Source organism: Herpailurus yagouaroundi, unplaced genomic scaffold (genome assembly GCF_014898765.1).
Source record: "Herpailurus yagouaroundi ecotype Mexico unplaced genomic scaffold, PumYag 210, whole genome shotgun sequence".
Taxonomy (NCBI): domain Eukaryota; kingdom Metazoa; phylum Chordata; class Mammalia; order Carnivora; family Felidae; genus Herpailurus; species Herpailurus yagouaroundi.
Genome location: NW_024412441.1, coordinates 12,994,169 through 13,011,243, shown reverse-complemented (window position 1 = coordinate 13,011,243; position 17,075 = coordinate 12,994,169). Strand labels below are relative to the sequence as shown.

General features: G+C 39.1%; 1 protein-coding gene and 1 pseudogene across 1 annotated transcript in view; one reads left to right on the top strand and one right to left on the bottom strand.

The window, feature by feature from the left end:
* MSH2 (mutS homolog 2) overlaps positions 1–17,075 on the top strand; it is an 82,657-nt gene that overhangs the window by 22,899 nt on the left and 42,683 nt on the right. The window contains exon 7 of the mRNA XM_040453809.1: positions 10,548–10,747. Coding sequence (XP_040309743.1) covers positions 10,548–10,747 — 200 coding nt within the window. The remainder of the gene's footprint in view (positions 1–10,547; positions 10,748–17,075) is intronic.
* On the bottom strand, positions 4,832–5,273 carry LOC121016219 (ragulator complex protein LAMTOR5-like; annotated as a pseudogene).

Below are 17,075 nucleotides of genomic sequence, written 5' to 3'. Positions count from 1 at the left end.
ACGCTTAACCGACTGCGCCACCCAGGCGCCCCAAGATTTCAATTTTTTTATAGCTATGATGTCAGATCATTCAAGAATTTGTTGAATACCTACTGAATGCTGATAATATACAAAAGCATAATGATCTTTTGACTATTTGGGACATTGCCAGACATACATAAAATAGTTGATCGGTATCATAAGACACCCTGTAAATAATTACCAAACTGAGTGTTAATCCTGTGGATTCAAAGAGCATTACAATAAAAATAACTCAGGCGGTTAGTGGTTTGTGGATGTGCTGGTATTTTATTGAAAATGCCAAAGTTGAGGGGTATCTGGCTGGTTCAGTTGGTAGAACATGTGACTCTTGATTTCAGGGTTGTGAGTTCAGGCCCCACACTGGGCATGGAGACTGCTTAAAAAACAGACAAACAAAAAACAAGGAAATGCAGAAGTTGAGATGCTATGGTGACTTTCTGAAGTCAGGTTTACTGGGAAGAAGAGTGGGATTTAGTAACTTAAAATAAGAAATAGGAAGGATTAGATAATTGCAAGTAATTAAAGCGGTTTACAGTTTTTAATTTTAATTATTTGTGAATAAGTAATAACATGTATACGTTTCAAGATTCAAACAGAACAGAAGGTTACACAGTGGTAATTCTTCTCCTCTTGTCCCCCAGTTCCCTGGGATCTCTTTCTCAGGGCCTCTATGTTCGACAGCTCAAGGGACACATTTCTTACTGTACTGTATGTGAGTTGCCATCGTTGCCCTGGGAGCAATCAGTCTTAATCAGCTTTTGAGTATCATTTAATGGAGAGTCTTTCTATAAACAAGCAAAATTTTATGCTATCGTCTCTCATCTTTTAGTGTTTTGTTTTGTTTTTTTAGAAAAATTAGGTAATTTAACTCTCAAGCGCTAGGTCATTGGTTATATTTTTAACCTTGGTCTCCTGTGAACAGAGCAAGTGACACTTGTCCCCTTCTGGCTTAACAACTAGAGCATGTATGTATTAAGACTCTTCTGAAACCTGAGATGTCATTTTTATATTATTTACCACAGTAACAAATTACTTTAGAAGATATGAAAATTAGATTTTTTTAGAGGATAAAGGTTTCTTCGCAGCACATAGCAATACTTTCCAAAATCTGGTAGTCTATAAGGCTTATTAATTAGAAATAGGAGGGGCGCCTGGGTGGCGCAGTCGGTTAAGCGTCCGACTTCAGCCAGGTCACGATCTCGCGGTCCGGGAGTTCGAGCCCTGCGTCAGGCTCTGGGCTGATGGCTCAGAGCCTGGAGCCCGTTTCCGATTCTGTGTCTCCCTCTCTCTCTGCCCCTCCCCCGTTCATGCTCTGTCTCTCTCTGTCCCAAAAATAAATAAACGTTGAAAAAAAAATTAAAAAAGAAAAAAAGAAAGAAATAGGATTTGCAAGGATGCCTTTATGAGTCAGAATATGATCTATTTTTCTGCACCTGTAAGGTGAGAAGAAATATTTTCTCCTTTTCATCTTGGTGAGAAATTTTTTGTTTGCCAGCAAGTATAAAAGCCCTTGGTTTTCAAGATCAAATGCTGAAATTCACAGATTAGGAGGAGAAAGTTATACTCCTTATACAGGTTCTTATTTGGACAGTCCCCTTGTTTTATCTCCCTTTCTCAGTTCTATCTGCTGCGATACCTCTGGCTTCCTAGTTTACACCTTCAGGGTTCTCAGGGCGAATTCATTACCCCTTTCTCTGAGCATGTAGGATTGATCTGTTCAGGGTAACTGTAAAATCAAGTTTTCTGTTTCTTACTGTCAACATTGTTATGGGATGATTCACAAAAGAGTAAGTAGTGGAAGTCTGTAAGTGAAGAGTTTATTTAATTTTCTTTTTTAAATACATTTTATTTTATTTTTTAATAAACTCTACCCCCAGCATGGGGCTTGAACTCATGACCCTGAGATCAAGAGTTCCATGCTCTACTGATTGAGCCAGCCAGGCGCCCCAAGAGTTCATTTTAGGGGCACCTGGGTGGCTCAGTTGGTTGAGCGTCTGACTGTGGTTCGGATTATGATCTCGGGGTTGTTGGGTTTGAGCTCTGCATTGGGCTCTGCTGATAGGTCAGAGCCTGGAGCCTGCTTTGGATTCTGTGTCTCCTTCTCTCCCTGCCCCTCTCCTGCTCATGTTCTGTCTCTCAAAAATAAATAAACGTTAAAAATTTTTTTTAATTTTGTTGCTGTTGGGTGAATTCTGTTAAGGAAAAGTTTTCATTTTTCTTTTTTCATTAGAGGAGAGGTAGGGACAGATGTGATAAGATCTGAGTTTGGTGCATACATCTTATCAAGGACAGTAGCCCAGTTGATAGGTTCAGGAATAATGATGAAAATGGGATTACTTTTAGGTTATTACCAAGCTCTTAGGAGAAGGAGGATGATAAGACTGGTGTCTACTTTGTGTCTGGCACTTTGCTAAGCATCTGCTATTCATCAGCTCTGATGTGGTGGGGTTGGTTTTAAAGCCAGGCTGGCCTGACACCAGAGCCCTTGCACTTAATTGCTATACTGTATTTATTGCTTCTATCAATGGTATTTAATTTGATCCAAATTGGATTTTAACACCAGAAAGGAAGCATATTATTTTGGTTTTTATTTAAATTAAATCCATGGAATTGCTTTATATGTTGTCATGCTCATGTTTCCATTCACTAAAACCTACTTGCACAGAGACTACAAATGCTGCTTATTTTTAGCTAATGGCTTAAATACTTTTTATCTCCAGTGAGAATGATAAGTTATTACCTTTTAGGAGTGAGTATCTAGGTGTTTCTTCTTTTTTGTACTTTATCTAACAAATTAGGAATTAGAATAACTGCCATCTTTTGCCTTGCTGCTTCTGAGAGAGCAAGAAGGGTCATCCTACTGGAGTCATCTAAAAAAAATTGGCCAGGGATGCCTAGCTGGCTCAGTTGGTAGAGTGTTCAACTCTTGATCTCAGAGTAGTGAGTACTAGCCCCACATTGTGGACAGAATTTACTTTAAAAAAACACAGAAGTGTATATGTAGAAAAAAATTCAGCCAGGATTCTCCTTGCCACATTTGCATAAACCTGCCTGATACAGTCCAGAAATACAGCCTCAATATGTGCCAGTAGTGTTTCCATCAGTATGTAAAGGATACTGGCTTCATTAAGTTGGGTTAAGTGAACTTCCTTGAGTGTGTCATCCAAGGTACCCATCTTACTGCAGATGTTCAGGATACCTACCCTAGTGCTAGCTAGCTCTTTGTACATAAATTAAAAATACTTGAATTAAAAAAAGAACTATTCATATTACTATTTTTTCCACTTGTTTTCTTTCTTTTTTTTTTTTTTTTTTTAAGTTTATTTTGACAGAGAGAGGGCATGCATGTGTACAGGGGAAAGGCAGAGAGGAGAGAGAATCCTAAGCAGGCTTTGCACTATCAGTGCAGAGCCTGACCCGGGGCTTGATCTCAAGAACTGTGAGATGATGACCTGAGCCAAGATCAAAAGTTCGGATGCTTAACTGACTGTGCCACCCAGGTGTCCCATCACTTGTTTTCTGATATGTCCCAGAGTCCTCACGTTTGCTCATATACTAGGACTGTTGCTCTTAATCTTCTAGGTTTTTGGTTTTTGTCTTTCCATAGATTCATATGAAGTCTTGGTAGTTTTCAAGTTAGAATTCTCTAAAGAACATTGAATACATGATAGTGAGCATATGAAATAGTTCACTCCTAAGAAATTGCTGATGGGGGAACCTGGGTGGCTCAGTCCGTTACGCATCTGACTCTTGGTTTCGGTTCACATCATGATCTCAAGGTTGGTGAATTCCAGGCCTGCATTGGGCTCCATACTGATGGTGCAGAGCCTGCTTGGGATTCTCTCTCTCCCCCTCTTTACTCCTCCCCTGCTTGTGCTTTCTCTCTCTCTCAAATAAACTTAAAAAAAATTAAATTGCTGATGAAAAAATTTTTTTATATTAAATATGGTATTCTTACTGCCTTCTAATTTAAAATTGAATTACTTCTTTTTATATAAAATTTAGTATGATAAATGTAACAGTCTTATTAGAAACCTAAGTCTCTGAATAAAAGTATTGGTCCTGCAAATTTAGATAAGCCGTGGGGATGTTTAGGTGATAGTATATCATGCTTTTTGAGGCAGTGTACTCCTAAGGTCCCTAGACTTCTTTCCAGGTTATATTTTTGTGCCAGGGCAAACTAGTTAATAGTCCATATTTTGTGGAAACAGTGGTTTGGAGGTCATACAGTGAGTGTAGTTTCGTTATAACGGTGAAGCATTGCTCTAACCTCTAAGGAAGAGCCGGAGGGCTTACATTCCATTGCTTTCCCACCATTATTTTCTTTGCTTCTAAATCAGGTTTAGTGGCAAGGCTTTATTCTGCTCTGAGCTGATCTGCTCAGCCCTTTGAAGTTCATTTGCCTCCAATTCAGCCTGCACCACAAAGGCACTGCCTTTCCAGTGCTTTCAAAGGCACCATAGAATTTCTTGTGCTCCATTGGCCCTTTGTCATGCTGGCCTCTCTCCTTAGCTGTCTTTCTCAATTAAGAGTTGCTGGCTTTCATTGCTACTCAATTCTTACTTTTTTTCTTCCTCTGACCAGATTTATTAAACATATCAAAATTCTGTGTACAAAGTGACTTGGACCTCCTGCTTCAAAACATGATCCTTTCTTACTAATATCTTGATAAGTCAGTCCATTGAGTGTCAAAAAGCAGCTTAAAATTCTAAAATTAATAGAAAAGTGCCTAATGCACACCAAATAAATGGTCTAACTACTGGAACTTGAATAGTTCTACAAGATCATTAACGTAGGTAGAATCGAGCCTCTATGACAGTCTGCTGGAAAACTGACGTGAGATGTCAAGAGGCCATTTTGTGACTGCCACTGTGATCCTGTCCTGTTTTTGGATCATAATGTTCCCATTATCTGATTCTAGACGCACCACAGGAGTATCAGTGGGGTCTGAGGTTAGCTCGCTACTTGTTGGGCTAAAATAGATAGCACCCCAGCATGCTCATCTGACAGGGTCCCATGGCAGCCCAGATTAAGTCCTTGTGAACCTGTGCACAGGACTCCCAACAGTGGATGGATTCTTCACTGTTTCCTTGAAGTGCTGCTCCAAGGTCACTTCTATCCCATCCATGGTCCACCTGGCCCAGGGTCCTGTAGCATTTTGCGTTCTCCTCTGGCCCAGGCCTGGAGCATGTCTCCTCTTATTTTACTACATGACAAGTTACAGTGACCAACCCCCAATTTTTTACTTTCCTTGAAAGCCTTCAGCTGCCTTCTGCCTCTGAACAGATGATCTCCTCCTTAATCCTTGTAATCTCAAAATATATCTGTATTTTCAGTCTTTACTCCATGGCTCTTAAAAGAAGAGATAGTGCTTTTTCCTTTCCAAAGCCAACCTTTTCATTTTACCTCTGGACATAGTTTTTTCCTATTTCTTCTCTGCTTCAGTTTTCCAGTGCATCCTGTACTTTTCTTCCTTCAAGTCTCTGCTGTGGCCTCCCATCCCAAGTCGTCTCCCCCAAGTCTTAGCTCTGTAAATCCCAACTTTTCAAAATACAGGCAAATGAAATACCCCAAAGTGAAGTTTCCTAGCTCCCATAGGAATCCTTACTTACTTATCCACATCACATTGCATTGCATTTTGTATCTCAGTTGTTACTCAGCACTAACTGTAAGATGGAGCATGTCCTTCTCCACTAGATTGAATATTCCTTAAAAGCATTTCCTCTCTTTATATCTTGCCATACTCTTTCTTTTTTAATCTTCTCAGGCCTACCAGAATATGCATCAGATGAGTGGCTCTCGCTGCATTTAACTATACCAAATTTGTTCTCAGCCATATAAATATGCTGTCGTGAAATTCTAGTCGACTATTTTTACAACGAAAGATCAGAAATGCTAGTTTTAAAGAAAGGACAGAATGTGGATTTTAACATACGAAAACATTTCATGATTAATTTCATGATTTATTCTGTCCGAATTTTACCCTAAAAAATTGTCTTTATTCCAGTCAGTTTGCAAATTAATGTGTCAAATTGTGTATAGCTGAGTAATTTTATTGAGGATTGACAGGTATACTATGTTAGGCCAACAGTAACTTTGGAGCTTCTAAAATTGTGATTCTCTAAGAGTGGCATTGTCATAGAAACAGTTAGCAGAGCAGTCCTTTTTAAAAACTTTATTAGCCAGAACATAAACTGACACTGTAATTATTTCTGAAATGGTGTACTGAACAGACTTGTGAAACTAGTAATTTATTGGGCTTTTAATGATACCTGGGCCAGAAACCGAGGGGGTGGTGTATATTGCCTTGTACTATATGTTTCAGAAGTGGTTTCATTCCTGTACTGTTCAACTTCTTAATATTCTTACTGAAATTTAATGTTCTTAAGCTGTTATTTATTTTTTAAGGACACAAAGGTTGCTTTAAATATTTCTTTGGAGGAGGGGATACCACACTTATATTCAATGAAGAGAAACATTTTTACAGTCTAGAGGGTGGTCTGTCTCTTTCTTTCTTTCTTTCTTTCTTTCTTTCTTTCTTTCTTTTCTTTCTTTTCTTTCTTTTCTTTCTTTTCTTTCTTTTCTTTCCTGTCATACCATGAATTCATAGGGAATGGGTTCCAGCAGTTCAGGCTCTTTTCCATTAGTTCTTACAAACTTTTCTGTGTGCAGCAGGTCGGTGCTTCATTTGGACCCATGTATCTTTCTCTTGGCTTCCTTTTTCCTCTGATCATTTTATTTCACAGGCTTCAGGAAGCTGAATGCTTAATATACTCAATATGTACACTAGTTGTCTTGGCAAGAATCTTGCCCCTGTTTGTTTACAACATTGTTAACAGCATGCTGGATGACACTGGAGACTCTTCCAGTTTTGCCATGGTAACAGTTGTGGGACGTTCCTTTTTGAACAGTGCCATTCCCTGATGTCTGCAGTGTCATTATCATCTCTTGTACGTGTGCATGTATGTGGCTAAAGGACCATCTCTGTTTTCTAAAAGGCCTACAGAACATAGCAGGTGCCCCTCTTGCCCTTTGTGTTGGTCATTTTGGCAGATTACTGGAAGATGGTGGTATGGGCCAAAAGGTGGTGTTGATGACGTAAGACCCATTCCCTGGTGAGTTTGAGAGGAAACAGTGATAAAATAGTTGGAATAAGGAAGAAGCATGGGAAAACTCTTTTTTTTTTTTTTTTTTAATGTTGATTTTTGAGAGAGAGAGTGAGCAGGAGAGGGGCAGAGAGAGAGGGGGAGACACAGAATCTGAAGCAGGCTCCAGGCTCTAAATTGCCAGCACAGAGTCCTGATGCAGGGCTCGAACTCATGAACCGTGAGATCATGACTTGAGCCGAAGTCTGTCGCTTAACCGACTGAACCACCTAGGTGCCCCAGCATGGGAAGATTCTTAATCAGAAATATCTTCTCTGTGGATTCTTAACATTTACCTGAGAGTAGCCTAAGGATAGGAGAGTCTTGGGAAAACAAAAGAAAAAGAAAGATGAAGGGTGGGTCAGCCAAGCATCAGGTTTCTTTTATCCTTTCCTCACCCTCTTAACACTGCTTTCCCTGCTTTATCATGAGAACTCAGAGATTTCTTGTGATTGTTAAAACCGAGGCTTTATCAAACTGTTGGTGCATAAGAAGCTCGTAGAAATTTCACAGCTGAGTCCCACCCCCAGGAATATTGTACTATCCACCTCTAAGTAACTTCCATGCTGGTGATCTTAGACCAGCCTTGGAGATGCTCAGTTAGAGCCAGAGGCTTAGGTAGGAGGGCCCATGTTTGTTTCATTGGATTATGGGATTTGACTGTTCAAATTCTGGTTTGTCTTTTAAATTTAGAGTACAACCATAGAAATCTTATCTGGAGTAGTAAGTACTTACAGCCCCAGTGACTAGTACACAGTATAATACCGGCTTGGTAGCAGATTTTTCCCCCCACTAATTTGACATTTGCCAATTTGCCATAGCACGTATATCTGCTGCCAGCTGCCTAGATATTATCTTGGCATTCTATAGAGTTTCAGTTATTTTTCTGTTAATTTTCATCTTTTAAAAAGTGAACTTTTATTCAAGTTTAAACCAGTGGTTCTCAACCTGGGGCACTTTCCCCACAAGGGAACATGTGGCAGTGCCTGGAGACATTTTGGGTTGTCACTGGAGAGTGTAGTGTGTAGAACTCAGAGATGCTATTAAAGAGCTCAGAAGAGCCCTCTCACAACAAGGAATTGTCTAGCTTAAATGTCAGTATTGTTGAGGTTCAGAAATCTTGCTTTAAATATATGTGGTCATCATGTGATTACTGTGGGGGCAGCATAATTTTCCCCTCATATAATATGCTGGATGAGCATTTTGGTGATAGAGGAATTATAAATGCTGATGGAGAGTTAAGTAAATACTTAAGAAATTTAGAAAGCTGATTTGTTTCCTTTCTCTGTCCTTATGTAATTTGAGGGTTAATTTACTGCTCATATAGTTTACAAATATAAGGAAAATGGTTGCTCATTGATAGCCTTCTGCACCTAGGACCATCTGTTATGCCCATGGCTATTTTCCTTACCTTTTTTTTGTAGGCTCCACATTGAATGTGGGGCTTGAATTCACCACCCTGATATCAAGAGTTGCATGTTCTACCGACTGAGCCAGGCAGGTGCCCCTTCTCTACCTTTGATTACTCAAATTTACCTTTTGGCTATACTGAAATATGTGTTGTTGCAATAACCTCTACAACATAGTTTTTCAAACTGCACGTTGTGACCCAGTGGTGGCTTATGAAATTAGTGCATTGGGTGAAAACTAGTATTTTTGACAAATTAAATATAAGAGAAAAATGAGTCCATTACATATAGTAGGAGTAAGTATTATTTGTGAAACCTGTTTTATGGATTTATTTTTAATAGTTTATTTATTTTTGAGAGAGACAGAGACAGTGTGAGCGGGAGAGGGGCAGAGAGAGAGAATCCCAGTCAGGCTCCCTGCCATCAGTACAGAGCCTGATGTGGAGCTCTAACTTATGAAACTGTGAGATCATGACCTGAGCCAAGAGCCAACCAAGAGTTGGACACTTAACCAACTGAGCCACCCAGGCATGCCTGTTTATTTATTTGTTTATTTTAATGTTTATTTATTTTTGAGAGAGAGAGGGAAGAGACAGCGCATGAGCAGAGGAGCAGAGACAGGGGGACAAAGAATCTGAAGCAGGGTCCAGGCTCTGAGCTGTCAGCACAGAGCCCAGTGTGGGTCTCCAACTCTCAAACCATGAGATCATGACCTAAGCCAAAGTCAGACACTTAACTGACTGAGCCACCCAGGCATCCCAGACCTATTTTAATTATATATTGTAGGTAAGAAAATTTCTTTTTTCCTACTACCCTCTAGGTTCTCTGGCAGAGACCCTATAAATTAGACTGACAAAAGACCGATTAACAAGAGAAAAACACACTGAAATTTATGCTTATACGCAGGAGCACTCAGATGAGTGACTCGGGGTTGATTAGAACTTGGGCATATATAGCATCTTAGCAAAAAGGAACAATAAATTTTCAAAGAGACTAGACAGAGGAGAAGAATTTTGAGTTCCTAAGGTGAAGTGATGGGAAACTAATGATAAAGGCTAGTAAGTAAAATTTGGTGTGTGGATTCCTCGGTACCGTTTCCAGGCTGATAAGGATCTAAAGTTGTGGTTAACTTTTGTCCTTTCTGGTAAAGAGAGAAGAGAGGACATCTGTAAATTATGTCCTGCTTTTAGGCAAATGGGGAGAAGGCAGAGGGCTTTTCTTTCTGCTTCTTAATTGTCATCAGCTCAAAACAGTCCTTAAGGACATTAAAGTAGCATGTTTTGAGGTGGCGTGTTATGCCTCCTACGATATCTATGCATGCATATGCTGGATCATGATGTAAAAACATTTCTTGCTGTGAGTTACAGGGAAGAAAATGGAAAGCCACGGATTACAATAAATTGCAAAAGTAATATGAGCTGCATGTTTTATAGTTCTTAGAACACACCAAGATTTTATTTATTGACTTGGGGAAGCAATAAACTTATTTGCTTTTTAATTAGAAATTTGGGGCTTTGTACTGTCAAAAGGTAATTTTAGAATGCATTCTGAAAATTTATAAGACCTTCTGATAGAATAAGTATTGGATTTGGCAACATTCTTGAATTGTAATTCTGTTTTATTGAAGATTATTGTTTACATGTTCACTGATGTGTCAGTAACAACGATATCCCAATAATGAAATTCTTCTGCTTAAAAAATGGCAATTCGATGAAAGGCAAATGAAATGGGTATGTTTATATCTTCTGATACTACTACTTAACTAAACATTAATTTGGTTATTAACTAATCAGAAACTGCTTACATTTTCTATTATGGAGCTTTCCATCCTAGGAAGTTTACATTTCAGAATAGATTCAAGCTTCCTGTGTGGAATTTTTGAGTTAATTTAGTTGATTCTTATGTACGTAGTAGACAGATTTTAATTTTAAGCCAAAATATTTAACATTAATTCTAATGTAATTTATTTCAGACTAAATTTAGTGGAAGCTTTTGTAGAAGATGCAGAATTGAGGCAGAGTTTACAAGAGGATTTACTTCGTCGATTTCCAGATCTTAACCGACTTGCCAAGAAATTTCAAAGACAGGCAGCAAACTTACAAGATTGTTACCGACTCTATCAGGGTATAAATCAACTCCCTAATGTTATTCGGGCTCTGGAAAAATATGAAGGTAACAATGATTTTGTTATTGTTTTCCTTCACTCTCAATATACTTAGCAAATGTACTGTCCTTACAAAGTTGGGTCTGGTAACTCACTTCAAGTTTTTCTAATAACAGGTTTGTATTGACCTGTAGCTGTGTTGTAGAAGTCCGGAATCATGAGACAACTTACAATTTTTGCTTTTTACAAGTGAATGTCAGAGTAAGTGGGTTTATTGGACTAGCAGGGCTCAGTTGTCATAGAAGACTCAAGGGCCCAAAATGACATTGCTTTCAAATCTACAGTTTATTGAAGGAAAGGGGTGCAGTCTAGCAGCAGCACTAACGTAAGGATAATGTATCACAGCCAAAGTTTCACAGCAGGGGTCCAGGGAGGTCAGTTGTAGGCTCCTATTGTCCTTCCTTTTCAAAGGTCCTTGGTGAGGTGCACTTTTCTCTCACATTAGGAACCACCAATGTGTGCAGAACACCTTGGAGCTAGGGAGCTTAAAATGGAGTCTTGCTAGACTTTTTTTTTTTTTTTTAAGTTTATTTATTCTGAGAGAGAGAGAGAGAGTACAAATGGGGGAGGGGTGGAGAGAGAGGGAGAATCTCAAGCAGACTCCGCACTGTCAGAGCAGAGCCATATGTGGGGCTCAAACTCATGAAACTGAGATCATGACCTGAGCTGAAAGCAAGAGCCAGGTTGCCTCTTGCTGGACTTTTCATATATTTTCCTGATCTTGTGGGCATTTTCCTGTTCTATAACTAGCCTGTATAGCAGAACCTTCCAGTGCAAGGAGGCCTCACTGAGACTCTTGCAAATCATCAATCAAAAACAGTGCTGACAAGCTGAACAAACAATCTTGAATTTCCTCAGATCTATGATTACAGAACAACAGGATATGTTTGATGCCTTGACCAGGGAACATTGCCATAAAGGAACTTTAAGAAAACCGTTCAGGCTAATTCCAGGCTTGCTGGAGTGAACCTTTCCAGCATACCTATAAAATCAAGTTAAGACAAAAAGTTTTGATGATCTCTAACAGTTGATGTCACAGTGAAGTTACCAGAATGAAGTGAGCAAAGTTTTACATACTGATATAGTATGGATAAAATCAGTTTGCTCTTACAAGTGTAGTTTTTAACTTTTAAGTGAATCCTAAATTTCTACAACAGTTCAGTGATTATGAAGTTATATGTCTCATACATAAAGCATTTTAAATTTTAGAGTTAAAAATCACCATCCCTTAGAACTGTTAAACCATTCAGTATTATGAGAAAGCTTTTTCTGCAAACAGACTTGAAAAATTCAACTCTATGATGACAAGCTATAAAATAAGCATAGATTTAATTTAAATTTCATGATGACCTTTTCCCTTAAAGTGTAGAAGATACCTAAGGACTGCTTATTTTAAAGTACCACTGTGGAAGAAGTATTCCCACTCAAGCCAAGGCTCCTCCGCAGACTGATGAGACTTAAATGCCCTTGCATTTTGTTCCACTAACGTGGAATTAAAGGAAATGGGTCTTTATCTTTCCTGTTTCTGCATTCCTTTAGTGTGGCTTAGGCAGCCATTTACCTTCCCTGTGTTTCAGTTTCCTCGTCCATTAAAAGAATATCTTTTATAGTGCTGTGCTTTTCTGATTCCATATCCTCTGGCCCCATTCCAATAGGATCCATTGGAAGCACAAGGGAATTGACCAGTATTAGGGCTATGATAATCAGATTATCATGGGGGTAGGCTCTATAAACAGTTAATTCACTCTTAACCACTTATAGCTATTTTGAACCTTACATCTTTTCCTTCCCATAGTAAAAAAATAAAAATAAAAATAAAAAAAATCCTTATTCCTGTACTCTTCTTGTACCTACACCTCTTTTTTGCTTTCCATTCCTAGTCAAGATTCTGAAAGCCTACATTTCCATCTTCCATTTGCTCAGCTGCCTTTCAGCCCTGACCACAGCACTGAAATGGCATTTGCTAAGTTACTTACTATTGCTAAATCCAGCCAGCACAGTCCAGTCCTTATCACACCAGCTTTAAATGCTGAGTTTGACAATTTTTTTCCTTCTAGTTTTATTGAGCTGTAACTGACATATAACACTTTATAGGCTTAGGTGTGCAACATGATTTGATATACGTACGTTTTGGAAAGTAGTTACCACAGTAAGTTTAGTTAATATCTGTCACCTCACATAGTTACAATTCTTTTCTTGCAATGAGAACTTTTAAGATCTAATCTCTTAGCAGCTTTCAAATATACAGTACAGTATTTTTAACTGTAAGTCACCATGATGTACTTACATCTCCAGAACTTAAATCTTACAATTGGAAGTTTGTACCTTTAGACCCCCTTCCCCCTTTTCCCCACCCCAGCTGCTGGCAACCACCATTCTTTTCTTTTCTCTTCTCTTTTCTTTTCTTTTCTTTTCTTTTCTTTTCTTTTCTCTTTTCTTTTCTTTTTCTTTCTTTCTTTCTTTCTTTCTTTCTTTCTTTCTTTCTTTCTTTCTTATTATTTATTTATATATTTTTGAAGGAGAGAAAGAGTGTGAACAATGAAGGGGCAGAGAGAGAGAGGGAGACACAGAATCTGAAGTAGGCTCCAGGCTCTGAGCTGTCAGCACAGAGCCTGACACAGGGCTCAAACCCACGAGCTGTGAGATCATGACCTGAGCCGAAGTTGGATGCTTAACTGATTGAGACACCCAGGCACTCCTCTTTCTTTCTTTCATTTTTAAATGTTTATTTTTGAGAGAGAGCACACACGAGTTGGGGAGGGGCAGAAAGTGGGGACGGACAGAGGATCTGTCTGATGCAGAGCTTGAACTCATGAACCGTGAGATCATAACCTGAGCTGAAGTCGGATGCTTAACTGACCAAGCCACTTAGATGCCCCTGTTTTTTTCTTTTCTAAGTTTATTTTGAGAGAGAGTAGGGGGGGAGGGGCAGAGAGAGAGGGAGAAAGAGAATCCCAAGCAGGTTCTGTGTTGTCAGTGCAGAGCCCAACACAGGGCTTGATCTCACAAACAAGAGATCATGACCTAAGCTGCAACCAAGAGTCAGATGCCCACTATTTTCTGTTTCTGAGTTCAGTTTTAATTAGATTCCACATATAAGTGAGATCATACAGTATTTGACTTTCTCTGTCTGACTTACTTCACTTAGCAAAGTGCCCACCATGTTATCACAAGTGGCAGGATTTCTTTTATTTTTTAAAAAAATTTAAAACATTTTAAAAGTATTTTTATTTACTTTGAGAGAGTGCAAGTGAGCAGGGTAGGGCAGAGAGAGAAGGGGAGAGAGAGAATCCCAAGCAGGCTCTGTCAGCATGGAGCCCAGTATGGGGCTCGAACTCATGAACTGTGAGATCATGACCTGAGCTGAAATCAAGAGTCGGTCGCATAACCAGCTGAGCCACCCAGGCCCCCCAGTATTTCCTTTTTTTAATGGCTGAGTAATATTCCATTGTATATATACACCACATTTTCTTTATCCATTAAAAAAATTATTTTTAACGTTTATCCATTTTTGAGAGACAGAACTTGAGTGGGGGAGGGGCAGAGAGAGAGGGAGACACAGAATTTGAAGCAGACTCTAAGGCTCTGAGCTGTCAGCACAGAGCCTGACCCGGGGCTAGAACTCACACACGGTGAGATCATGACCTGAGCTGGTCAGATGCTTAACCGACTGAGCCACACAGGTGCCCCATTCTTTATCCGTTTATCCATCAGTAGACCCTTAGATTATTTCTGTATCTTGTTAGTTGTAAGTCTACTGCAGTGAACAAGGAAGTGCAGATATCTCTTTCAGATAATGATTTTGTTACTTTTGGATATATACGCAGCGGTAGAATTGCTGGGTCCTTCTATGTTTTGCCTTTCCCTTAAGACTCCTCCCACCCCAGTTCGGGTTTTGGCACTTTTTTTGTTCAATACCAGGAACTTTAAAGCTGGGAGTTTTGAATGAACTCTTAGAAGTGTCTTGACATTTCATACAAGATTTTGTGTATGTGTCTTTTCTGGGAAAAGATCTGTAATTTTCATCAGCTATTCAAAAGCATATATAAACTACTCCTCCCCCTCCAAGAGAAAGGGTAAGAAATACTCTTGTGCCCATTCTTTGGTGAATCTTTTTCATTGCCTGGGATAAGCACAGAAGTTAGGAATTGGTCTTGAGAGTAGCTTGGCTCTCTTCCTCCTGCATATATGGGGCTTCATGTACTCAAGGAGAGTTTTGCAACAGGTCAGTAATTTCCTACTTTTTGGGGGCTACACTTAAGTTATATAGACCTTTGAGAGATCGTAACATTATCTAAATCAAATGCTTCACATTATCCACTTTGGCAACTGATGTCTGCTTTAAAGTATTTAAGTCACCTAGCCTAGAGAATATTAGGGGAGGAAGACTGTTCCAGATATTGTGGTACCAAGGGCCACGTTCTTTTCTTTCTATAACATGGAATATTGGATACTCCAGGTGTGCCCTAGTCATTAGGAACCTAACTAATCTGAGTTTTCTCTAAAAAAAACCCCAACAGGGGCGCCTGGGTGGCGTAGTCGGTTAAGCGTCCGACTTCAGCCAGGTCACGATCTCGCGGTCTGTGAGTTCGAGCCCCGCGTCGGGCTCTGGGCTGATGGCTCAGAGCCTGGAGCCTGTTTCTGATTCTGTGTCTCCCTCTCTCTGCCCCTCCCCCGTTCATGCTCTGTCTCTCTCTGTCCCAAAAATAAATAAATGTTGAAAAAAAAATTAAAAAAAAAAAAAAAAAACCCAACAGAATGGAGGTGCCTGGTTGGATCAGTCGGTGGAGCATGCAACTATTGATCTTGGGGTTATGGTTTGAGCCCATTGTTGGGTATAGAGATTGCTTAAAAATAAAATCTTACAAAACAAAATAACAGAATGACATTTTGATGAGTTTAACATAGCTCCTAGTTTACTGATTTCATGGAGAGAGCCAAAACTGAGGCCAACTTATGAGGAAAATGAACCAAATTCACTATTTTTAAAAGCAGAGTCATGACTTAAAAAAATTTTTTAAGTATGTGAGTATATTGCTAGAAATTGAGTATGTTCTCCTATCACCTTGTGATGTTTTTGTTTTTGATTAAGTCTAGGTTTAAAGTTATATTAATGTTATTCCTAAAAAAAATAATAAAAGTAAATTCTGAGACAGCAGAGGGCAGCAACAGTCTACAAAGCTGACTTGGGTTGAGTGATAGAAGCTCTACTCTAAATCATCTTTCTCCTGTAAGAAATAGTTATTTGAAAAATATACTTGGCTTCCCTTCTTCCTTGTATCTTTTTTTTTTTTTTTTAATGTTTAAGTTTTGAGAGAAAGGGAGAGGGAGAGACAGAGCATGGTCAGGGGAGGGGCAGAGAGAGAGAGAGAAGAGAGGGAGACAAAGAATCTGAAACAGGCTCCAGGCTCTGAGCTGTCAGCATAGAGCCTAACATGGGGCTTGAACTCACAAACCATGAGATCATGACCTGAGCCAACGTCAAGACAGTTAACCAACTGAGCCACCCATGTGCCCCCTTGTATCTTTTAAAATTAAAAAGTTGAGGCAAAATCTAAATAATATTGTGCATTTAGGGCAAATTTCTGATAGTGCTTAAAGCAGCTCCTATAAGTATCCAGATGATTTTATTGATAAATTTTATTGTAACAGCACTCATGCTGAGGTGCATAACTTTTCCCTCTTCCTGTATCCAATTAATCATCTGTTTCTGTTTAATATACTTCTTAAAATTTTCACATTTGCTATTTTTCCTCCCCTGCTCTGTGCATCCTCCTCAATGAAACCATAGTTATCCTTTCTAGCTCATCTCATTTGATCATGTCATTTCTTCCCCTTCAGAACACGTTAATTGCTTCCTGTAACCTATAGGAAGAAGTCCTCTGGTCTGCCTTTTAACAGCAAGTAATTCTATACTGACAGATTACTTTTCCAAGAAGGTAGTACTCATTTATAGTTCCAGTCACAGGATTTAGAAGAAAACTTCTTTGCATCCTCACCAACACTGTTTGCTTTCTGTTATGGTGATTAGTTAGTGTATTTTAGTGGTTAGTATATTTTGTTGCAAATGTTTAGTGGGATCTGGGTGGAAGTAATTTGATGGAGGGACAGAAATACAAGGGTAATATGACTCTTAGCCCAAGAATAGATACCAAAAGATTAAATGAGAAAATTGCTATAATAAGTGATGGGTGAGAGAAAGGAAAAATAATCTTATGAAGTTGGGACTGTAAAGGAAAACTCAGTTTTTCTCCTGTGAGTCGTTTTCCTATATCTCTCCTTTGCTCTCATACAGAACACTGCACTTCTAGTCACCAGATGTTTGGAACTTTTCCC